This window comes from Chinchilla lanigera, unplaced genomic scaffold (genome assembly GCF_000276665.1).
Source record: "Chinchilla lanigera isolate Chin_1 unplaced genomic scaffold, ChiLan1.0 scaffold00094, whole genome shotgun sequence".
Classification (NCBI taxonomy): Eukaryota; Metazoa; Chordata; class Mammalia; order Rodentia; family Chinchillidae; genus Chinchilla; species Chinchilla lanigera.
Window position 1 is genome coordinate 5,580,997 of NW_004955495.1, and position 24,063 is coordinate 5,605,059.

At 61.9% G+C, this 24,063-nt stretch overlaps 1 protein-coding gene across 5 annotated transcripts in view; it reads right to left on the bottom strand.

Moving 5' to 3' along the window:
- The window catches only part of Pip5k1c (phosphatidylinositol-4-phosphate 5-kinase, type I, gamma), a 43,409-nt gene that overhangs the window by 7,448 nt on the left and 11,898 nt on the right, over positions 1–24,063 (bottom strand). For all 5 annotated transcript variants that reach the window (XM_013505222.1, XM_013505223.1, XM_013505224.1 and 2 more), the window contains exons 2-15: positions 13,192–13,223; positions 11,990–12,082; positions 11,300–11,430; positions 10,478–10,595; positions 8,325–8,477; positions 7,238–7,537; positions 6,431–6,636; positions 4,424–4,507; positions 4,222–4,270; positions 2,677–2,761; positions 2,210–2,371; positions 1,054–1,192; positions 931–963; positions 518–622 (exon numbers count right to left, since the gene is read on the bottom strand). In XM_013505222.1, coding sequence (XP_013360676.1) covers positions 518–622; positions 931–963; positions 1,054–1,192; positions 2,210–2,371; positions 2,677–2,761; positions 4,222–4,270; positions 4,424–4,507; positions 6,431–6,636; positions 7,238–7,537; positions 8,325–8,477; positions 10,478–10,595; positions 11,300–11,430; positions 11,990–12,082; positions 13,192–13,223 — 1,690 coding nt within the window. The remainder of the gene's footprint in view (positions 1–517; positions 623–930; positions 964–1,053; positions 1,193–2,209; positions 2,372–2,676; positions 2,762–4,221; positions 4,271–4,423; positions 4,508–6,430; positions 6,637–7,237; positions 7,538–8,324; positions 8,478–10,477; positions 10,596–11,299; positions 11,431–11,989; positions 12,083–13,191; positions 13,224–24,063) is intronic.

Here is a 24,063-nt window from a genome sequence, read left to right on the forward strand (position 1 = left end):
CCTCCCGAAAGGCTGGAATTACAAGTGTGCATGATGGCACCCTACAAAAATCAAACTAAAGTAAAACAAAAAATAGGTCTGTTTAGGTTTTCTTCATGTTAAAGTTCATTAAAATCGTAAATACTAAAAAGGTGAACGTAAAAATGCTTACATTCATTATGTAATCTAAAATGAACCAATAAAATCTGATTAAAACAAAAGCTTAAATTCGTGGACCCAAGAGTTCTGGAGAACCTGTGGCCCAGGGTCCGGCCCCCTCAGGAGTGTGGGCCCTGAAACCAGGCTGTGCTCTGTGGGCGTCCCGGGCACTGCAGGTGCTGAGCAGCGGCCCCAGTGTCCACCCCAGCTCCAGGCCAGGACTCCCCTACATGACCACCACAAATGTCTCCAGACGTCACCCGGTGTCCCCAGGGAGCAGAAACACCCAGTGCAGAACCTCCGACTTGGACCAAAGAAGGAGCAAGAAGCAAATCCCCGCCTCCGCAGCTGGAGGGGGACCCTGGGAGCCCACGCTCACCTCGTGCCCTCCTCCTGGGGGACCGCGATCTCCACGCTGCACGTGGGCTCCACCTGCACAGTGATCTGCTGCAGGTCCTCCTCCGCGTGCGGCTCCTCCTGGGGCCTGTGGGCAACCGAGCCACGCCTCAGCTTCCCTGCTCCTCACGCCCAGGGGCAGCGGAACTCTGAGTCCCATGTCTGTCTCCAGCCCCAGTGGGAGGCCTGGTGCCCGGCAGGGCTTGGGATGCAGCAGGCTCGGCGGCTCTGTGCAGAGCTCTGCCCGCCCCAGGGCCAGCTGGGCACCTACTCCAACAGGTCAGGACCCAGTGCCCGGGGAAAGGAGGGTCGGAAGGGCCTGGCAGGCAGGCGGGACATGCAGGGTCTCCCTGCTGGCAACCCCAGAAGGGCGAGCGGGCTGAACGATGGTCTCACCGGCCGTCCTGTCCCGATGACTGTGTGCGCCGCCTGTGGAGAGATGGCAAACGAGAACCCGGAATGACTACGGCCCGAGCCCAGCGTCCTACCTGCGAGGGGGCCCCGCCCGCCCACACCCACCTGTACCGAGGCTGCTCCGAGGTCTCAGAGGGGGACCGCTCCGGGATGGAGAGGGAGGTGGACGACAGGGTCGTGGCGATGGAGGCGGTGGTGGCTTCTTCAAAAGAAGGCGGAGTGCAGGGCAGAAGGTCAGGCCGCCCTGTGTGGAGCGGACACGGGTACCCCATGGAGCTGCCACCCTCTTGTCCCACACACCCTCCCAGTGGCTCTACCTTTTCTCCTCTTTATTTTTGTCTTTTTGAGACAGGGTTTCATTCTACAGTTCAGGCTGGCCTTGAGCTCACACTGTAGCTCAGGCTGGTCTTGAACAAAAAGTGATCCACCAGGGATATAGCTCAGTGGCACAGCGCCTGCCTGGTAAGCGTGAGGTCATGAGTTCGATTCCCGGTACAAAAAAAAAAAAAGAATTCAAAGTGATCCTCTTGCCTCAGCCTCTCCAGTGCTGGGATTACAGGTGTGTGTTACCACACCTGACCTAGCGGCTCTACCTTCTATGGTGCTGAACCTAGGGCCCCACCCTGAGCACACTAACCCAAACCTCGATGTTCCACCTCCCTCATGGCCTTACAAAAGGATACCAGGGTAGAGTCTGGGGATGCAGCTCAGTGGCACAGTGCCTGTCTGCCAAGTGCAAGGTCCTGAGTTTGATTCCCAGTACCCCACCACACCAAAAATAGGCTTCAACCTCCCAGTTTTCTTTTGCTTTAGTTCTTTAGTACTGGGGATTGAATCCAGGACCTCTGCACTGAGCTCCATCCCTTTTTGGTTTTTATTTCAAGGTAAGATCTTGCTAACTTGCTCAGTTGCCCAGGCTGAGCTTGAACTTGTGATGCTCCAGCCTTAACCTCCAGAGTCCTGGGTTGAACCTCCCCCTTATCCAAGAGCTTCCAAGGGACCCCACAGGACTCTGCAGGACACACCAGCCTCCTGCCTGCCCTCCCCAGCAGTCTCCCTGCCTGGCTCGCTCTGCCTCTCACACCAGGCTGGGCCCTGCCCCTGGGCCTTTGCACAGGCAGTGTTCTCTGTGCAGGACGCTATTGCTCAGCGCCCCCCATGGCACCACCCCAGTTTTCCTGCAGCTCGCCACTGCCCCCTCTACAGGTCCTCAGGATGGGGTGGCTGTGCCCTGTGAGCCCCACTGTGGCTGGCCGGTCACCTTCATCCTCCAGTGTGGGGTAGCTGCGGGCCCCCCGCAGGTCATACTGTGCGTCCTCGCGCTCGCTGGGGATCTGGCTGGCTGAGAAGGCTGCCGTGGGCCCCAGGGGCTTGACAGCCAGCAGGGCACTGCGCCCCTTCTTTGATGGTGAGGACTTCAGGGCTGTGGGGGAGAAGGGGCAGTTGGTGCTGTCCACAGGCTCAGAGCTCCACCCTGCCGGCCACGCAGCCGGAAGGTGACTCCGCCTCTCTGGGCCTGGCAGCCTCAGCTATAGCAGCGGGGTGAACGGGCCCAGCCCCTGGGTGCCAACTGCTGAAAGGCAAGCACCCCGTCTCCAGTGGCCTGGGGGACACCCCTGCCTGCAGCAGGACGAGGGGCTCTGGGTTTCCTTCCCCACCTCCTGGTCCTCCCCGCCCTCCTCTCCCCTTGCCCGGTGCCACCCGCCCCAGGGAGCCCGGGCTGCTCACAGGAGTTCTTCCGGAAGACCGTGTTGCTCATGAACTTGAAAAAGCGCTCGGCATAGAAGCTGGGGCGGTGGACGGAGACCGTGTCCTGCAGAAGTGGCGGGGCACAGGGACAGCAGGCGGTTAGCTGCTGAGGACGGGGAGGTGGCTGCTAGCAGACAGAGCTGGAAGCTGGGGGATCTTTTCACTATGAATCCACGTGTATTTTAACTGTTTTTTCTGGCACTGGGACTAAACCCAAAGGCCTTGCACTGAGGGCCATCCCCAGCCCTTCTTATTTTTAATTTTGAGACAAGATCTTACTAAGTTGCTAGGCTGCAATGGCTGGGTTTAAACCTGTGATCCTCCTGCCTCAGCCTCTCAGAGTGCGGCTCCTAGCTGCGATTTAACTTTTGAACCATGGGAATCAGCAAGTATTCAGGGAACCTACACGTCTGTTAAATCCCACGTTAGCAAAGTCTGGCCCCTGAAGCCTGCTTTGCAAATCGTTTTATTGGCATGTGGCCACGCCCCTTCCTGTACATTTGTCTCCAGCTGCTCTGGTGCCCAAAGGCAGAGCTGACCAGGCCGGTGAGCAGTCTGGCAGGTGTTTCATGGCGCCCAGGACATCCTGGGGCTAATGGGGCCGTGGCTCAAGCACAAGGAACACTAGGTCTGCATAGCGCAGAGAGCCTGGCACAGTAGGTGTTTAAGACAGGTTGCTGTTTTCCAAGGTTTTTTTGGACCTTTGGGGCTAGAGGAGGGGCTGGCATGGTGACAAAAAGCTTCCTATGCTCCGAGAGAGGGGGCCCTGACACGGAAAGCCTCAGGGGTGTGGAACAAGGGCAGGAGAGATCTGGGGGCGCTGCACAGGACCGGACGGCTGAGCTGCTGTGGGAAGCGGGGGGTGTATCCTTCATGGCAACTCCAAACATCCCCTGCCAGCTGCCTTCTTTTTTGGTGTGTGTAGTACTGTGGCTTTTTTATTTTTTGAGACAGGGCCTTGTTAAGTTGTCCATATGGAATTTGAACCTGTGATCTCCCTGCCTCAGCCTCCCAGGGTGCTGCAGTCATCTTGACCTTCTTGATGCATATTCCGGAAGCGTCTGCCTGGATCCTTTGGAGGGTAGGGTCCTTCTTGTTAGATCTTAATATTCTATAACTATGGCCACACAGGTAATCCTCAGCACTTTAGTATGAATCAGTCTGAAGAGGGCTGTAGAAGTGCCCCTCACCCAGACAAGACCCTTCTGTGGGGACTCGAGGCGCCCCTGCAGGGCCGGCGGGGACACCACTGTGCACAGTGTGCATTTCTGGGATGGTCTGACTCAGCCGGCGCTGTCCTGAGGCACCCTGCCAACACAGTGCGAGGTTCCCCCGGGGCAGGCTCCCCCGTGGGGCTCTCAGCTGCCTGTGTCCCGTCACGCTAGCCTGCGCCGGTACTGAGCTGTGCCTACAGGGGGGCGGTAAGGAGGAGGGTGCTGTGCCTCCCTCGGAGCCTCGCGGGGGCCCAGGCGCCAGCCATGCATGTGTGGGCTGATGCGGAGAGAGAGGACGGAGAACACGCACCCCGTCGTGGACAAGGGCTTTCCAGGTATGCTCGAGCTTCTTGATGAACCTGCAGAGAGAAGGACCCCAAGGTCAGCGGCCAAAGCCAGGTGCTTCCCAGGCAGTGTGGGATGGCGCAGGCGCGCGGGAGCCTAACACATGCACACTGCGCAGGCGCGCCAGGAACCCAGCAGGGACACGCGGCGCAGGCGCAGAGACGCACCTGTAGGACTGCAGGATGTCGATGATGCCTATGTGCAGCAGCAGCCGCTCCCCGCGCCCGTTCACGGCCGGGATCCCGCCCATCCTGCAGAGAGAAGTCCGTGTGCTCAGTACGGCGGGTCTGGGGGGCCTGGACCCCAGGAGGCCACCTGGCTCCCAACGGGGCAGCTGTGAGTTCCCCACCCCACACTCTCCGTCCTGCCCTGACGGGTGAGCTTCACGCATGCTCAGAACTGGAGGCCACATGCTGCTGAGGGGGCCCTGCTGCACAACTGCAGTGTGCACACGCACGTACAAACATGCACACCCATGTGCACGCACGCACACAGCTACACACACGTCCACATAGAACTGCATACACACACGGGTATGTTCATGCACATTCCAGCACGCACACGTGCAGGTACATGCACTCACACATGTGCACTCACCCACCCCCACGCACATCCACACCCATGCACGCACATACCTGTATACATGCATGTACCCACATGCAAGCACTCACATACACGCACACACATGCACGCACTCACATACACGCACTCACACATATGCATGTACCCGCACGCACCCAGGCACACACACCCCCACATGCATGCACCCGCACGCACCCACCCACCCACGTGCACCCACCCAGATACACACATTCACATGCACGCACCTACACGCATGCAAGCATCCACACCCGCACCCCACCTATGCGCAAGCACCCACGTGCATGCACACACCAATACACACACACACACACACACACGTGTGCATGTGCTCATGCACACGCCCCATGCACACACACCCCTACATGTACATCACACTCACTCCAGACCCTCTCACACAGCAGACAGGCACACATCTACACGCACACACACAATCAGTGCACACATACACCCTGCACTCCCAGGAGGCGCTGCCAGGTCTTGGACACAGGCTGGGCATTAATCACACCACTGGGCACCGTGCCCACACCTGCTCCAGCCCAACGCAGTTAGTGAGGTCATGCAAGGCGGCAGCTGACCCAAAGCCACGCCAACTCCAGACCTCTGGGCCGGGCTGCGGCACGCACGCTCCGCACCCGCACAGCAAGCTCACCTGCTCCCCTCCGCGCCCCGCGCAGACCCTACAAACGCCAAGACAGGCTGAGGTGGACAGCGGCACGGGGCCTTGCTGCTGCCCCTCACCCGGGTCGGGCCCAGGCCGGGTCCCCCTCTGCCCTCTGGAAGCCGGCAGGATCACTTCTGGGCCTGTCCCCAGCTAGCTATGCACCCTGACACGCTTGCCCTGCCTTGGAGCCCTCGTTCCCCCAGCTGCAAAGGCGGGGAGGCCACCGCCCCCTCAGCGCTCTGAGTGCAGGCAGCTTCCTGGAGTGGTCAGAGCAAAGCGACCAGGCCCTGCTGGGATCAGGGGATATGCTGACGCTGTCACCGGACACTTGTCCATCTTATCCCTCCAAGGACAACCTGGACAACACCTAGGGCACATGTGGCTGTCACACTGCAGGAGCTCCTGGTAGGGGGTGGGCAGAGGCTGGGGCGCAGCTCAGCACCCTGCAATGTGCACGACGCCCCGCGGAGTGCGGCCGGCCTGGAGGGCACAGTGCCTGGGCCCTGTGAGCGTCTCCCCCACTAGGCCCTGGCACCGCAGCTCAGGCGGCTGCCTGTGCCGTGGGGACATGGACCTGCCTGTCTCTTCCGCCTGTGAAAGGTCTGCCTCATCCCTGGTCCTGGCCACTCCCCCACTTGTCACCGTGCGACGCCCTTACGGCTGTCCCCCTGGGCGGAGGGGGTGCCTTGTCCACACGGATGGCCGCTGGCCTCAATCCACACAATGAGGGACCGTGAAGGCACCGGCCCTGCGTGCCAAGGCCGTTACGCACCCGCATGCCCTGCACGGCCGCCCCGCCGAGGGGAGGCCAAGTCCCTCGGTGTCACAAATGCGGACGCCGGTGCCCCTCTGGATTGCTCGGCGCGGCAGGCCCCCCGCTCTCGGCCCGCCTGCGCCCGGCCCCACCTACGTGTCGTCGGTGTCGATGGCCTCGCCGCGCGCGGCGCCGCCCTGGATGGACTCCATGGCCGTGGAGTAGAGCGCCTTCTGGCCCACGGGCCGCTTCTCGTCCGCCGTGCTCTGCGCCCCTTCGGCCTGCCGCTCGCGCTCCTGCTGGTCGATGTTGTGCACCCCAAGCAGCAGGCTGTAGTCCATGATCTTGAAGCTCTCCAGCACCTGGTGGGGCAGGCAAGCCTTCAGGGGCGGGCGGCCAGCCACCCCAGCACACATCACAGTAGGCCTTGCCACACGCCGTGTCAGTGACCCTGTCCTGCGGCCACACAGGGCCGCCCGTCACCGCCCCAACGGGCCAAAGGATTGTGCTCAGGTCACTCAGCAGGTGGCCAGCCTGGGACATCAGCCCTGAGATCCGGCACCTGAAATTGATCTCAGGGTCCTTGCTCTGAGCACCATCCCCCAGCTGTTTGTCTCTTTTGAAACAGGGTGTCATTAAGTCACTAAGCTGCCCAGGCTGCACTGGAAGTCGAGATCCTCCTGCCTCAGCCTCCCAAAGTGCTGAGACGACAGGTGTGAGTCGCTGGGCCTGGCCTGTTTCTGCTTACTCTTTCTAAGGGACACATGGCCAGTGTCTGCTGGGAATGGACACTCACGGTCAGCATGGGGGCAGGCAGAGGCTTCTCCTGTTGGACAGGTGAGGAAACTGAGGCCCAGAGAGCCCACGTGGCCAGCTGGGGAGCCCTGGTCCGGGAGCCCCACAGGGATGGACCCTGCCAGGGAGCGGACAGGTGGCGGGGAGGGGGGCGGCCGCGGACCTCACCAGGCAGTCGCGCTGCAGCGTCTTGACCAGAGCGCCGAAGGTGTCCGCGTCCAGCAGCAGCCCCTCGGGCATGTCCTGCATGAAGTCCAGGTCCTTGTAGGTGGGCAGGCTCTTCTCCTTCTCCTTGCGGCTGGCGCGGCGCTTGTACGTGGAGCCCTTGAGGTCGAACTTGAGGTGCATCTTGACGACGCGCGGGAGCACGTTGTTCATGACCACCACGCGGATGTTCTTGCCGCCCGACTGCACGCAGTACAGCCCGTAGAACTTGGGCAGCAGCGTGCGCGGGTTCTGGTTCAGGTTCTGCGGGGCAGCGGGAGGCCGGGCCATCAGCAGGGAGCCTTGCGGGGACCCACGCTGCCCCCTGTGTCCTGGGAGCCCCACTGCTGCGGCCCTGCTCGTCCCCGGCGTGGCACCCACAGGACCCGTGAGATCAGGTTCTGACCATGGACCGAGCTCCCAAAGACAGAAACACGGACCACAGAGACCTTCCTTGTTTAAACCCTTTTATCAGCACCAGGGATTGAACCCAGGGCCTGCACACTGAGCTGTATCCTCAGCGTTTTTATTTCGGGTTAGGGTCTCACTGAGTCACTGAGTTGCCCAGGCTGGGCTCCAACTTGTCATTCTCCTGCCTCCGCCTCCCACAGTGCCGGGGATGACGGCTGTGCACCACCATGCCCAGCCCTGCTGACCCCTGCCCGAGACATCCCGAAGGGGAAACTGAGTCACGGTCCGTACCAGATGGCCCAAGGGGGCTGCACATCTGGCACCAGGACTTAATAGAACGGGAAGTGTCCCCGGAAAGGCACCCTGTGCCCAGCACCCCCCAGGGACTGACGCCCTCCACTGTGAAACACAGGACACGGGGAGGCGGAGGGCGCTGCTCCTGCCTCAGCAGCTGGTCTGTTACAAGAGGCGCCAGTTGGCGCCGCCCCTCCCCCCCCGGGGGCTGCGATTTCCGGGACTCAAGACACAAAGGTCACAGGAGACCAGGCAGGGGCCACGTCCACCCTGACCGTGCCCGGAGAGGTCGCCAAGGTCCCGGCTGGCCTGCTCTCGGGGCGGGGCGCGGGGCCGGGCCGCGCACCATGTAGTAGCCGGGCAGCAGCTTCTGCAGGAACTCGGCCTCTTTGTGCATGACGGTCTTGATGATGAACTCGTCGTCGCTGGTGACGTAGAAGAGGGAGCCGCTGGCGCCGGGGTTCGAGAGCTCGATGAGCGGCTCGTTGCACAGCGAATACTGGAAGGCAGGGGCGCGTCAGCGGCGCGGCTGTCCGGCCGCCGGGCCTTGCCCACCACTGAGCCAGGAACAAACCGCAGAGGCTCAGAGAGGGGCGGAGACTTGCCTCAGGTCGTCAGCAAGGGCTGGAGCCCTGGCCGACTCCCTCCGTGGCCCCGGCTGATCTGTCAGGGCGCGTCCCCGGGGTCTCCCCTCTCGTCAGTCACAGAGGCCTCATCACAGCGGGTGCTGAGGCTCGGGCTGAGACGTGTCCCCACCCTCCTTTGCAGCTGGTGTAGCCACAGCACCAGCTCTGCCCAAGGTGCATGAGCAAAAACTGAGGAGTTGGGCTCTTGGGAGGACGCCCAACACAGGTGACAACAGGTGCACCTGCCTCTGTGCCCTCTCTCCTTCCTTCCTATTTCCCGCCTGGAATGAAGATGCAATAGCTGGAATCCCGGTAGCCAAACTGGGCCATGAGGTGACTTTTGGCATGAACAGCACATTCCAATGACTGCAAAAAGTCAGGAGGGAGCTGCATCTCAGATGCATGGGCCCTGGTTCCCACCCTGGTCTTCTCCTCCCCATCTTCTCTCCTGCCGACATTTACATCTTCCCTCTGCATCCACTGCAAACGGGGGAGGATGCTGAGGGCTGGGGGAGACGTGGCCAAGCTCCAGCTGTCACCAGGCCCCGCCATCTGTCTGTCCTTTCTCCGCCCACGGCCATGAGCCACAAATACCCACGGGGGACGAAGAGGCCCACGCCTGGGCCCACCCCCTGACAGGCACAGGGAGGAAGGGACACGTCCCTCAGCCCCCGGGGCACCAGGGCCACCTTCAGCGCACCCCCATCTTCCCACCCGCTCCCCCCCGTGGACACCACTGCCATCAGCAGTGCCGGGGAGCCCCACACTGACGGCGGGCCGTGCGCGCTCCCTGCGCGGCACAGCTGGGGCGCGGGAGGGAAAGCACGGCTGGCACCAGAGCGGGCACAGCGACCAGTGACAGTGCTGTGGCCGGGAGGTGGGGCTCAGCCTGGGCAGGGCCCTGGGGCCAGCTGTCACTTGTGGCAGAAGAGGACACAGGTTACCCAGGGATGAACACGAGCCTAACATGGGCCTGCCGGGCACACGAGGCAGAACGGCACCACGGGGCCCGGCCCGAGCCGCTGTGCAGTGGGACCCGCGCGTGGGCCCGAGGCCGGTGCAGCCCCAGCTCCGTACCACCGAGGGGCGGGGCCCAGCGGGAGGGTGGTGGGCTCACAGGGACCACGCGGACCCTGGTCTCTCCTCCGCTCTGGAGATGGCCAAGGGTAAGCGATTGTGCTCCACTGCTCACTCCAGCCCTGATGTGTATGGGTGGCCACAAGCCCACAGCAACAGCCCTACCCACTGTGGACTGAACCACAAGCTCAAAGAAGCTTGCTCTTTTGTGGGCGTGTGTGCATTCTGAGATGAGGTCTCACCATGCAGCCCAGGCTGGCTTCAAACTTGAGGGATCCTCCTGTCTCAGCCTCCCAAACGCTGGGATGATAGGTGTGCACAACCACACCTGGCCTTTTATTACAATACTGGGTTACTGAACCCAGGGACTTTGCACCAATCCACACCCCTAGCCCCTGTATGCTGAATCTGAGATGGAGTCTTGCTAAGTAGCTAAACTGCCTGGGATGAGCTGGAAGTCGAGATCCTCCTGTCTCAGGCTCCCAAGTGCTGAGATGACAGGTGTGCACCACTGTGGCCTTGAAACTAGCATAACGAATGTGACAAGGGATGGGACAGCCAAGCTGCCCAATGGGTCACAAAAGGCCACGAGGTCTTCCTGTCCTCAGACCTCCCTGGACGGGGTGACAAACAACCCTTGACGGCAAGGGAGGAGCTTCGCTGACAGCATGAGCCCCTTCCTGGCCGGTCCCCCAGGGGCCCCGGGTCTTGCCCCAGGCACCCGTGAGGGCAGACAGTGCTGCCTCCCACCAGGGCCCGGGCTGTGTGTCCCACCGGTGCCGCTGACCCCGCTCACCAGGTAATCATCCGGCCGGATCCCAAAGAGCTCCCGGAAGTAGCGAAAGGCAACTGGCGCATAGGTCTTGAACCGGAAATCCTGGAAGTGGTGGGCGGGGGTGAGGTTGCTTCCTTCGCTGCGGAAGAGGACGCAAGGGGGGACGGTGAGGGACAGCGGCTTCCTGGGCACCTCTCCCCGCCTGGCCCAATCCCACACATGACATGGGGCTCCTGGGGGACACAGGGACCCGTAGCTTCTCTCCCAGCTGGGTGTGGTCAAGTGACAGCACTCTGCCACAGAGACATTAGCACAGCAGAAACAATGTGTTACTTCCTGGCTGAGCCTTTCTCCTTCTCCTTTTCTGCCACTGGAATGCAGACGTGATGGCAGGAGCACAGACAGCCATCCACAACTGCTGGTTACAGAAGCCACATACCAGAGACGGCAGAGCGGAGGAACCAGAAGCAATGTGTGACCCCAACACCATGGGGCCACCTGACTGGCCCTGGATCACCTGTAGACATTTTTACACAAGACAAAAACGAACTGCCACCTCTTCCTTCTCCTATTTTATTTTATTTATTTATTTTTTTTGGTACAGGGAATTGAACTCAGGACCTTGTACTTGGCCAGGCAGGTGCTTGTGCCACTGAGCTATATCCCTGGCCCTCTTGTTTTTAAAAGGCTGCTTTTACGCTGGGTCCCTCTGTTTCAGCTGCCGCTGTCAGTAGAGAAGGTGGTCAGGGTGCAGGGGGGAGGCTGCTCCATGCTGGGAGCTCCTCTGCCCCCACGGGAGCCCGACCTCCTGCACTGCTCTGCGGGTATGCGAGCCGGGCCTACCTGGGGAAGAAGATGCTCTCCACCACGTAGAAGTCCTGCATGAGTACATCGCGCTCCGGCTTGGAGCTCAGGTTGCCCACAGTGTAGCCGATGCCCAGCTGGATGGCCCCCTTCAGGGTGGAAGACGTGGTCTGTGGGGACACATGGGGGCACGTGCGGACATCAGGCCCTGGACCCCTGCATGTGCCAGGAGGGGGCTGGTGTCCAGCTGCACCTCTACCACCAGACCTACCAGGCCCAGGGCATGACCGCCTCGGGGACCTGCCCTGCCCCGGCTACACAGGCAAGGGGGCCAGCCAGGAGAGGGCCACACGCTCTGTTCTACTTCAGCAAAGCACTTTTCTTGCAGTACTGGGGATGGAACCCAGGGCCTGCGCACCTAGTTGCAACCCCAGCCTTTTTTATTTTTATTTTGACAGAGTCTCAGTAAGTTGCTCAGCTGCCCAGGCTGAGCTGCAAGTCGAGATCCTCTTGACCCAACCTCCCAGAGTGCTGGGATGACAGGCGTGGGCCAAGCTATTAGTCTCCAAAGTACAACCCAGGTCTGTCTGTTGGGGGGAGACCGTGGCCGTGGGCCAGGTCTGAGGCCCCTAAGAGCACCTGCCTCTGCCCGGTCTTGGGGGGGCGGCATGCGTGGCCTGTGGGTCCCTGGGCGTTCCTCCCCTACCCCCGGTGCCCAGCACACGGGACCTTCTTGTAGGTGGTCTCGCCAGATGCGTCCACACTGCGGTGCCCCAGCTTCTTCCCATGGCCTGGGCCGGGCTGTCCAGTCATCAACGGGGCCTGGGGACAAGGAAGCAGGAAGTGTGAGGTTGGCAAAGCGACCAGGACGTACCAGAACCCAGGACAAGGGGCCGAGTCACCTCGTGACACCCGGGGCCCGCCCTGGTCGCCCACAAGGCACCCTCGGGGATGAGGAACAAGGGGGCGCGGGGCTCGGTATCCACGGCCCAGCTCCCCAAGTAGAAGACACTTCCTCAGGCTCCGGGGATGCCAGGGCCGGGGTCCTCTGTGGGGCATCCTGGGCCCTGCAACGTCCCTGGCCTCTGCTCGATCCATGCCAGGAGCCCCCAGGGTGATGGGCACAGATGTCCACGGACACAAGGAGGCGGGACCCGGGCGAGGCCCTGCAGGCCCAGCTGCCTCCCTGAGGACGGCCCATGGCTGTGGCGGGCTGTCGTGGGCAGCAGGGGTGTCGGGGCTGGTAGGCGTGAGGTCACTGTGACTGGTGCTGCCGCACCCTTCAAGGTCATGGCATGGATGGCCGCGACCAGCACGAACCACGGAGGCCAGGTCTGCAGACAGGGCCGGGCCCTGCCGTGGCACTGCCTGCCGGGTGACACTCAGGAGCCCCAGCCCTGCCCCAGGTCTCCCCAGCAACGCTGCCCCGGCCTCAGCTCCAGAAATCCCATGGCCCTGTCCTTGGCGGCCGCTTCTCAGCAGGCTCCAGCCGGTCCTCCCCTGGGCCACCAGGGGGCAGGCTCCTCCCAGGGTCGGGCGCTCCCGGCCCCCACACCCCTCCTTGCGGGCCCCCACCACACTGGGGCAGCCAGGGCCTCCGTGTGGACACCGGGTGCTCAGAAGAATGCGTGGGCAGGAGGCATCTGTGGGATGGGCAGTCTCAGGTGGCCAAGGCTACACCAGCTCCTGCTGGGGACAGGACCCCGACCCCCCACCCTGAGAGCAGGGACTGAGGCACAGGGACCCGGCTTGTCTGGGCTGTCAGCAACTCCCGCCCCACTCTGCCACAAAAGCCACCAGGTCCACGCTGCCTGCCGACCTTCCGAGGCGTCTCTCCCTCCCCCACCCTCCTCCGAGGGCTGCCTCCTCCCTCCTCTGGCCCAGGCAGGTCCGGTGGGGACACCAACCCTGCACCCGTTCCCCAGACTCACCTCTGCCAGCGCTGCCTTCTTCTGAGCCAGGCCTGGGGGGGACAGGAGGAGAGAGTTCAGCCCAAGGACGACCCTGCTGGCCACCTTGCTGTCCGGGTCACCAGAGGCCCTGCCTGACCCTCCCCTACTCGAGCTGGGGCTTGTCCCCTCGCCGGGTGCCCAGGACCCTGGAAAGGGTCAGGGGGACCAAGTAACGGCCACCACGCAGGCCCCATCTCAAGCTCACACTCAGACACACGCCGGGCGGGGGGGACCGGCAGGAGCCTGACTTGGGGCGTGGTCGCCGGGCTCAGGGCGGCCCTATGCTGGGGGTGTGGGGGTCTCTGAGCAGGTGGGGGCGTCACAGACCACAGCTACCCAGCCGCGGGGTGGGGGACGAGCAGCTGGAGACGCTGGGCAGCAAAGGGCACTTGAGTCCTGCCCATGCCATGCCGGGCCCTGGCGAGCGAGCCCTGGCCAAGGGACGCGGTCCCCGCAGACACTAGGCTGGGGTCAGGACACCAAGAGGCCACGCGCTGTCCAAGCCCCGGCACCGTCCCATCCCCTCACAACCCCAGGACCATGGTGGAGGGAGGGAAGGCGCTGATCGCAGCCCCACCCGGCCCGCGGCTCCCGCTGGCCTCTGCCTCCGGGCCCAGGCCGGCCTGTGCCATGCGAGCCCAGGACGCAGGGCACTGGGTCAGTGGGACCCGGCTAGGCCCACCTCTCTCCCTAGCCGGGAGCTTGTGGGAGCGCGGGAGCAGGCGCAGGAGGCTCCCAGGCCTCGTCCTGCTCAGTCCCGTCCCTGCCCACCCGGACACCAGCACTGAGGCCCCCCCCCCCCGTGAGGAGCAGGGGCAGGAAGAGTGTGGGCGCGAGGCCGTGCACCCCAAAGATGCCCACACCCACCCCAGCATCAGCTGAGGCTGTGATCGCAGACCCCAGAGGGCTCATCCCGGACCCCGCGGGCCCGGCCTGGGCCGCACTGACAGGGGACGGGACGGGATGGGACGGGACGGGAGCGGCCCGAGGAGGAGCCGCCCCAGCGACTGTGCGGTGAGGAGGGGCCGAGAAGGGAGCTCCGGAGGCTGGGTGCAGCCCTGCTGTGCGGGCAGAGCGCAAGGCCAGGGTGAGCACGCTGCTGCTGCTGTCCTCGGAGCCCTTGTGAGGATCCACGCAGGGACATCGCCCTGGAGATGGACCTGGGGCCTTGGCACTGAGCTACACTCTCAGCCCCTTCTAGTTTTTATCTTGACACAGGGTCTCGCTAAGGCGCCCAGGCTGGGCTGGAAGTCAAGATCCTCCTGCCTCAGCCTCCCAGAGTGCTGGGGTAACAGGTGTGCACCGCCACATGCTGCGTTTCCTATTCTCTTTAATAACCCCGGAGCAGGCCCACGCACAAGGCTGGTTCCCGGCCGTCTTTTCACTCTGTTCTCCCTTCACAGATGAGGAGCCTGAGGGCCAGGGAGGAGAGGCGACCTGACCAAGGTCACAAGGCTGGGTCGTGGGCAGGGGTGGGGCCACGGATAGGCACAGTGTGTCCTCAATGCCTCCTGGGGCCCTGGCACACACTGGACCAGCTTGTATCTTGGGGGGGCTGTGCACCCCTCAGCTGCCTCCCAGCTCTGACCCAGATGACAAGAAGACTCCCCCAGGTTGAAGATACAACATGTAGCCAGCTGAGCCACTGCAGACCCATACTCCCAGCACTCTGAGAGGCTGAGGCAGGAGGATGACGAGCTAGAACCTAGTCTGGGCGACTCAGCGAGACCCTGTCTCGAAAGTAAGAGGTACGGGGGGTAGGGGAAGAAGTCAAGCAATCAGGTGTGTGCAGGTGAATCGGGACCCGTGCCAGCCTGGCGGTGGCGGGCTCTCAGGTGCCACAGGAACAACGGCTGTGCCTGCGCGGCGCGACCCATATTTGGAAATGGGGTCTCTGCAGACGTGATCGGGCTGATCCAGCCCCACTGAACCGTGTGACAGCAATGAGACACACGCAGGGAAAGCGTCCCAGGCCGATGAGGCGGAGACGGAGAAGCTTCCACAAGCCAAGGGATGCAGCAGATGCCAGCGGCCAGCAGATGCTGGGGAGGGGTGGGAGGGCTTCTCCCGCTCGGCCACCTGCCCGCACCTCTCTCTTCCATTTTTGTCATTTACTTTTCCCCCTTTGGTTCTGGGGAGCGAGCCCAGGGCCTCACCAAGTCACACCCCCAACCCCATGTGCTCTGATTTTGGGACAGGGTCTCACTATGCAGTTCACACTGGCCTTGAGCTCACTTTGTAGCCCAGGCTGGTCTTGAACTCACAAAGATCCTCCTGCCTCAGCCTCCCGAGTGCTGGGATTACAGGTGTGCGCCACTACACCTGGCTAAGGACAAGGTCTTACTGAATTGCCTAGGCTGGTCTTGAACTTACAATCCTCTTGCCTCAGCCTCCTGAGTATCTGGAATGACAGGCTCACAGTGACCTCAAACTTCTGGCTTTCAGGATCGGGGTGAAGAATTTCCCCTCCTTGGAGCCGCCAAGCTGTGGTCATCTATCACAGCAGCCCCGGTCTCCTTCCTCTGCTCAGGGCTGGGGCCGGGGCGGCGAGCAGCAGAAGGTACTCGTAGCTGACACAGTATTCGCCTAGGCCTCCCAACATCAGAACAGTTCAGGGTCAGCAGCTCAGGCCCCGGGAGAGGGAAAGGACAGGAGGCAGAAGGCGGTGGGCACGGGACAGAACAGCGCCGAGACCACACAGCAACCAGGGTCTCGGGACCTGAGGTTGGGTCGTGGTCTCCCCACTTGGTCCTCTGTGGCCCCCACACCTGTACACGGCCCCAAAGGCTCTGCCTACCCTCCCCATGGGGAGGTGGCAGTCTCCCCACCCACGCTGAGGGCCCCTGTATGCATGGCGCACACTGGAAAGTTCCTGTCCCCACTCCGGAGGATCTGACACCGAGCCCTGGCCTGTCAGCCCCACCCCAGGACCAAGCCGAGACCCCTGGACAGGGCTTCCCAGATCTCACCAGTCCCCCGCCTCCGTTTCCCTCCCTACCCAGCTTACCTACCCTGGCTAACAAAGGGGTGGTGACGCCTGCCTGTCGCCCTAGCACTCTGGGAGGCTGAGGCAGGAGGATGTCAAGTTCAAGTCCATTCGGGCCAACCTAGCAAGACTCCATCTCCAAGTAAAAAATAAAAAGGGCTGGAGGGCGCAGCTCAGTGTGAAGGCCCTGGGTTCCATTCCTAGCACCGGAGGGGAAAAGAGAAGGAAGCCCTGTGCCACCCCTGCACAGGCAGCGGCCACCTAGGGCAGGGCCATCATGTCCAGGGGACCGGAGGCCAGGAGCAGCAGACAGAGGATGGAGCGCGCAGAGGGGCAAAGCAGGCCAGTCCCTGCGCGGCGCGGGCCGTGCTGTCCCCGAGTTGAGGAGCTCCACCCAGCCTGCGATGTGAGCAATTACCTCCCGAATCAGCTGCCCCGTTTTCGAGGAAATTAAGTTTAAAAATAGTGAGGGGAGGAAGCGAGGTGGCTGTGCGAGCTGAGCCTGCCGCAGCTCGCGTCACAGCCCGCGTCACCAGCAGGATGGCGTGGGGTGCCTGGGGCACCCGCCAGAGTGGCCCAGGCCTCCCGGGAAGCAGCCCTCGCCCCTCCTCACCAGCCGGCCTCTGCTGCTCTGTGACCGCAGGCAGGTTCTGCGGGCCAACTGATGGGAAACCCCTCTCTCCCGGCCCCACCAGGGCAAGGGACTGGAGCTGCCACCCGCTTCGACCCCTTCCTGCAGGGACCTCCCAGTCAGTCACCTTCCGCCAGCGGAACAACCACTCAGCCGCTTCCTGGTCCGTGCCCAGCCTCAGACTTCACCTGCCCAGACGCTTGGCCTCTCGCCTGCGGCCTTCTCTGTCCCATTAATGCCACCCTGTCTTGGTTCTTCCTGGCTGACATCCCTGAGCGTTTGTTGACTGACTGACTGATGGTCAGAATGGACCTCCACAACGGACCTCCACAGGAGCTGCTGCTTCCTACTGTGGGATGTGGAAACAGGCCCAGCATCCTGCCCACATCCCCCAAAGATACTGGTGGAGAAGGCAGACGGGGGACTTGGCAGTGAACCCACACTCAGAAGGGACAAACAGCAGAGAGGGAAGAGGGGCCAGGCGGAAGGACAGGGGCCGGGCCACGCCCACCCCGGAGACCTTGCAGCCACTGGTGGTGCTGAGTGCCTGCTGAGGGCCAGCGGGTGGCTCCTGGGGAGTGGACAGCACAACGTCAGCGCAGAGCAGGATGGGCCTGTGGCGTGGGTCCGTGCCCAAGCCCAGTGGGCGGCACCCAGGCAGCCCCAGTGAGGAAGCGAGAGGCAGGCAGGAAACAAGCGTGGAAGGGTGGGCGGGCGAGGTCAAATGGAGGGCACAGGGTCGGGAGGGGACAGTGGGAAGGGAAGCAGCAGCTCTGCCCCTGTCGCCTGATGGCGTTGCTGCCCATGGCCAGACCCTCCCTCTCGACTCCCTCCTCCTGGAAGCCCCCCAGGAGCCAGGCTCCATCCAGCCCCAGGGCCTTTGCACAACCTGTGTTGTCCACCTACAGCACTTCCTGAGTTCTCTGCAGGGTCTGCTCCACTGCTTACCCCAGACCTGGCTGCAATGTCACCCCTCAGAGTGGTCCCCAAAACAGTTCCTAGTCCCTGTCCCCTCACCCCCCTCCCCAGGCCCAGACCACCCTCCCAGGCTGGCACATGGGTCATGCACGCCAGGAAAGCGGTCATGGCCAGAAAGGAGCAGGGGCTTCAGGCTGGCATGAGGGGTACAGGGTGCTGTACCCCAAGGCTGGACCGTGGCCACCAGGCACCCCAGGACAGGACGGGGCTAGGGGCCAGGAGAGGACATACTCACTGCCTCGGTGGGACAGCCCAGAGTGCCCCTTGTCCGGGGGCAGGCCTTGAAGACCCGGCACCAGGCCCTGCAGGGCTCCACACATAGGCACAGAGCCGGGATCCCTCTGAGAAGTGCTTTTGCTTAACCTTACAGAAAGCAGTGGGTGGTGCATGCATCCTCCCAGCACCCTGTGAGGCTGAGGCAGGAGGGTCCCGCGTTGGAGCCAGCCTAGACAATTAGCAACTTACTGAGACCCTATCTCAAAGTACAAGGGCTGGTGCAGCTCAGTGCTGAGGCCCTAGGTTCCATCCGGGGCACCACAACAGAAAAAAAACAGATTCAAGTGGCCAACTGGAGGTGACCCAGCCTGTCAGCCACGGGACCCGTGCTGACCCTCACGAGGGGACGGCGGGGACAGTGTGTGAGCTCAGCCCCGTGTGCAGGAGGCTGGCAGCCCTGATGGGGCCCTGTGGACACCTGAGCTGCACGCTCCGGAGGCTGGCGCCAGGCTGCCCCAGTGAGGGGCTGGACAGACACCCGAGTGTGAAGGCCCCCTTGGACACCTGCCCCCTACTGACCACAATGCCAGCGAGACCCCAGACCCACGTGGTGGAGCCCACCGGGGACAGCGACACTGCCAGCACAGCAGCTGCAGCGACAGGACACCTGTGACCGGACAGCACCTAGCCCCACCCTACCGGGACTCCAACGCTCAGAAAAGCACGGCCTGGATCCACCTGAAGGGCCACTGTCAGCCGTGACAGACGCCGGACACAGCAGGACGCACATCCTGGACTCCGTGGACAGGAAACACCCAGCACAGGCGACTGCAGACAGGAAGTGGACTCGGGGGCGCTCATGGGGACGGGGCTTTCTCAGGGCTGAGGGAATGTTCTGGAACTAAACAGAGGCCACGGCTGCACAATCCTGTGACTTCACTAAAAAAGGACTTGTAACCTTAAAAAGGTCAATTTTACGTGGCGTCTATTTTACCTCAAAAGACAAGGTGGGGACGTGAGTCCCTGAAGTCGGGAAGTCCAGAACCCTCCCCAGACCCTGCCGGCCACAGAGACCCTGGGCCTCACTGTCCTCCTGCCCAGGAGGTCGGGGTGGTGCGCAGCCCTGTGTCTCAGGCGGGGCGGCCGATGCCCAGGCAATGCCTTCTGTGGCACAGGGTCAACTTCACTATTTTCTTTCTTCTGGTGCTGGGGATGAACCCAAGGCCTTCATACTAAGCTCCATCCCCAGCCCTTTTATTTTGAGACCAGATCTTTCTAAATTGCTAAGTTACCAGGGCAGGCTTAAATTGCGAGATCCTCCTGCCTCAGCCTTCCAAGGAGCTAGGCTAACTACTGTGCCCCGCCCAACTTCACCTTCTAATTCTTGTGCACTGTGGGCGGAGACTTGTCAGGCAGTGTGAGTCACTACGAGAAAGGCAGCAAAGGCCTGGGACACAAAGTGGCCATGGTCACGCCAGGCGGCCACGTCTCTGGGCTCCTTCCTCCTGGCCAGATGCACAGAGATGCAGTTTGAGGGGCTCCAGGCGCCCCCAGAGTCCATCTCCTCAGCCAGGGTCCCTGGCCCTCTGGATGCTGTGGCTGGGTCATTCTCTGGGGAGGGGCCCACAGGGAATGGACCGGTGTCCCTGGCCTCTAGCCATCCATACCAGGACCATGTGACGACCGCCAATCCCCCACATAGCACCAGCGAGCCCTGGGTCAGTGCCAGCACGCAGGGTCACAAAGAGCCCTCCCCGACGCGGCGACAGCCACTCTCCCAGGCCCCAGGTCCTCGGGTCCAGGAGCTGCGTAGTCTAGGCCTCACCTGGCAGGGCAGCTGCCACCGAGGCCCTACTGGGCAGAGGTGGAGACTGAGGCTGGGAGCCATCCAAGGACTCGGGCACTGCGAATGAGGCCCCAGGAGCCACGGCCCTGCCTGGCCCATCTTTAATTCCTATCCAGGCCGAGGCAGGGCTTGCCCTTGGGTGACGGTCCCCATTCCTCGTTCCCGAGCACTCACGTCCCTGTGGCCGCCATCCAGCCATCCCCGGAGCAGCCCACAGGTTCCCTTCTGGCCATGGAATGTTTGTTTAAACTGAGTCAACTTTAAAACTCCTGGGAGCCGGGCGTGGTAGCACACGCCTGTAATCCCAGCACTCGGAGGCTGAAGCAGGAGGATCCTTGTGAATTCAAGACCAGCCTGGGCTACAAAGTGAGCTCAAGGCCAGCCTGAACTGCATAGAGAGACCCTGTCTCAAAAAAGACAAAAACCCCAAAAAACTCCTGGGGTTTGGGAGAGAAACCTGGGTTTCTTGAAAAACAAGCAGATCTAGAAATGAAAGGCAGCAGCTGCTCATGGCCACCTCCCCTGCCCACGCCCCAACCTCACTGGCGCAGGGGCATCGTGGGCACCCAAGCCAGCTGCTGGGGACTTAATGATCACTTTTCCCTCTAGCCAATAGGCAGGAATCTGGAGGCATCTGAGTTAGGCAAAGTCACAGGGGACAGACATCCTGGTCCAGAAAACCCTCCACGTTTAACAGGAATTTTGCATCCAAAGAACCTACCAAGAAGTGGGTGCACGGACACACACTGTCGTCCCAGCTACTGGGGCTACCTGGGAGACCCTGCCTCAAAATTTCAAAATGAGCTGGGGGTGCAGCTTGCCTAGCATGGAACAGGCCGCGGGCTCCATCCCCAGCACCACAGCAAGGCTATCAAAAAGCCAAAGGAGTCAGCGTTCATGACAGGACAGCAGCTCTACTTCCAAGGCGCGAAGCCAGAGCCATGGGAAACGCTAGTGCCAACCAGAGGAGGCCGTGGGTGTCACAGAGCAGTGAGGGGCTGGCTAGTACTGTAGGACAAGGCAAAGGAAAAGTGAGCTGGGGGTGGCGGCGCACACCTGTCATCCCAAGCACTCTGGAAGGCTGAGGCAGGAGGATCACTGCAAGTTCGAGGCCAGTCTGGGCAATTTAGCAAGACCTTGTCTCAAAATAGTGTGAAGGCCCTGGGTTCAATCCCCAACACAGCAGAGACAAAGACAGAGACAGAGACAGAGGCAGAGACAGAGACAGATAACCAAAAATCAGGAGAACGAACCTGAGTACCTGCTGTGGCTATTTAGATGACCCCCACGCCTCACGAGTGGGCTTGTGGAGGTGGCCTGCTCATGGCTATGACACTGGGTCACCCATGCGTTTACAGCTGGGTGTGATGTTGGGAGGCGGGGGGGGGGGTCACTGTGGGCGTGGCCTGTGACACCCCCCTCCTGCGTGCCCTTCCAGCGACTGCCCCTCCTCCACCCTGCTGCCCTGTCTTGGAACAAGCTGACCGTGGACTGCAAACTCCACGAACTGGGCATGCAGACAAACCTTTCCTCTCTAGCCTGTAGGTCGGGCACCGTGTCCCAGCAACGAGGAAGTACCTGAGATACCACATGTCAGAAGGAAGCAGAGCAGAGCCAAGTCCCCATGTCACCGCGGCTGACCGATCTGTCCAAAGCAGACGACCCTCTCTGGTGGGCAGGGACAGTGAGCCCGCTGAAGGTCACCGATACCCGGTGCCCCTGCTCCCGGCCCACAGCGAGCCGGGGGCCCGAGCTGCGCACAGGCGGAAATAAAGGGCTCTCAGTGTCCTACGGACCTCCGCCCCCAGGATTAGGATGGCCAGGTGGGACTCCAGGGTTCAAACAGGCCGCGCAGCTAATGTTTCCGAGATGGTGTTAAAGAGTAGATGGGTGAGGGGAGCCGGTTATCCATCTGCACAAGGGGCTGCGGGGGCGCGGGGGACGGGACCGGGACGGCGCAAACAGCACTGCAGGCCCGGGCGAAGCCGGAAGTGTCCACAGTCCATCTTTAAACTCTTCAGTGCTTTTAGGGAGTTTCTTTCTTTTCTTTCCCTTTCTTTTTAAGTTTTTTAGACAGCCTCGCTGAGTTCCCCAGACTGGGCTCAGACTTTCGATCTGCCTGCCTCAGCCTCCCGGAGTGCAGGGCTGACAAGCGTGCGTCACCACGCCCGGCAACACAGCGGGCCGCCTCCTTTAGCGACTTGCTCTTCCCGGTGAGAGCAGAGCCGCAGGCATCTCCCGGCTGCTCCGCCGAGACCAGCAGCGCCTGAAGCATGGCGGAGCTGGAGCAGCAGCCGGAATGCGCCAGGGCGCTTGGCCTCCAGCACGGTGGGTCCCCACCAAGGGGCCGGCAGGCTCTGAGGACCCAGATGAGGCTCAACTGGGGCAGCCAGCGTGGAGATCCCGAGGCCCGGCACACGACAGGGCCCAGAACCCCGGCAGGATCCTGTGCGAAACCGGCTCAGCTCCCTCCTCCACCCACAGCCCTTGGGGCTCACGCTGCTCTGAGGGCTGAAGGCCAAGGCCGCCCTGCAGCCCCCAGCGCCCGGAGGTCTCCAGCTGCTTCCTCCTCTGGTTCCACTCTGACTCACCTGGGACCCGCACCTCGGTGGGGGAGGGCTGAACAACCCTGCCTGCTGGCTCCCGTTCATTCCTTCATTTATTCATTCATCCACTGAGCTCAGCGACGGAAATTCAACGGAGGGGATTGGCTCTTTGTCCGTATGTTTAACAAAACAGTTTTAAGCCCAGCGTGCTAGCATGCACCTGTCATTCCAGTGCTGAGGAGGCTGAGGCAGGAGGATCGCTGTGAGTTCAAGGCCAGCCTTAACTACACTGTGAAACCCCATCTCAAAAAAAAAAAAAAAAAGTTTTAAACTAAGCTTGCTGGTGCATGCCTGTGAATCCAGCACTCTGGGAGACTGAGGCAGGAGGACTGTAAGTTTGAGCCCAGCCTAGGTAACTTAGCAAGAACCACCACACTCAGCTAAAAACACAATGAACTACGCTTGCCTGCTTGCCTACTTTTATCTTAGCGGTTTCCCAGAATAAAAAGCTGCACGTTGCCCCGGCTGCACACACACCGGGCTGGCACTATCTGGCACTATCTTCCCAAACCTCATCCGCACTTTGCTCCGTGACCCCAGGAGAAAACACTTGTCACCGGGCCTCTCACAGCTGGGGAACGTGAGGCTCCGTGGTCTGGGGTAAGCTCCCCGGCTTGGACTTCCAGGGCATCGTGGGCCACACGCAGGCTGAAGACACTGTTCTGACCTCAGGGTCAAGCAGTGGACCAGGTCCCTTGGAGAAGCCAGGGCAGGCACATCTCCGGAGCCAGGTGGCCTGCACCCTGGGGACCAGGCCCCTGGTGACTTTTGTCCTTTTACTCTCCAGGCGCCAGGGGCTCTGCAGTGGGCGGGAGGCTCCTCCAGACGCAGCTCCGAGGTCACCAGATGGAGCAGACCCTGGCCTGCTGTGCTCCCGCCCGCCCATCCCCACTTCCCAGGCGGACTCCTCCTCCTCCAGGACAAAGGCCCTGCGGGGGCCACCAGCTGCCCCACAGCCCCGGGGACAGAGGTCCTGGCCAGGACAGGGTTCGAGGGAACGGAAGGGCCTTGGCTGGAGGAGGCCACTGCCACTGCCCGGCCAGGCCCCCAAGGGACAGGGACAGGCGCTCTCTGCCCGTCCTCACCCAGATGCCCATCCTCAGCACCCACCACCCGGCCTGTGAGACCCTCCCCTCCGAGGCTCCAGAACACCCACCCCACCTCGTGTCTCAGGTCCCTGGCCCATCTGCTTCCCGGATTGTGAGTAAGAAAATAATACAGGCCCACACCTGTCATTCTAGTACTCTGGAAGCTGAGGCAGGAGGACTGCGAGTTAGAGCCCAGCCTGAGTAACTCAGGGACTCAGTGAGGCCTTGTCTCAAGACAAACAATAAAAAGCGCTGGGGATGGAGCTCCGTGGAAAGATCGGGGCTCCATTCTCACTACTGGAGAGGACAGGAGAGGAGAGGAAGGGAGGGGAGGGGAGGGGAGAGGAGAGCAGAGAAAAGAAAAGAAAGAAAACAAAAGAAAACAAAAGAAAAGAAAAAAAGGAAAGAAAAGTAAGGGTCTTGTTTGTTTACTCCAGGGCAGCAAGATGTCCTGAGGGCCCAACCCAGCTAGCTAATCACCTGCAGGCCGGGTGTGGTGG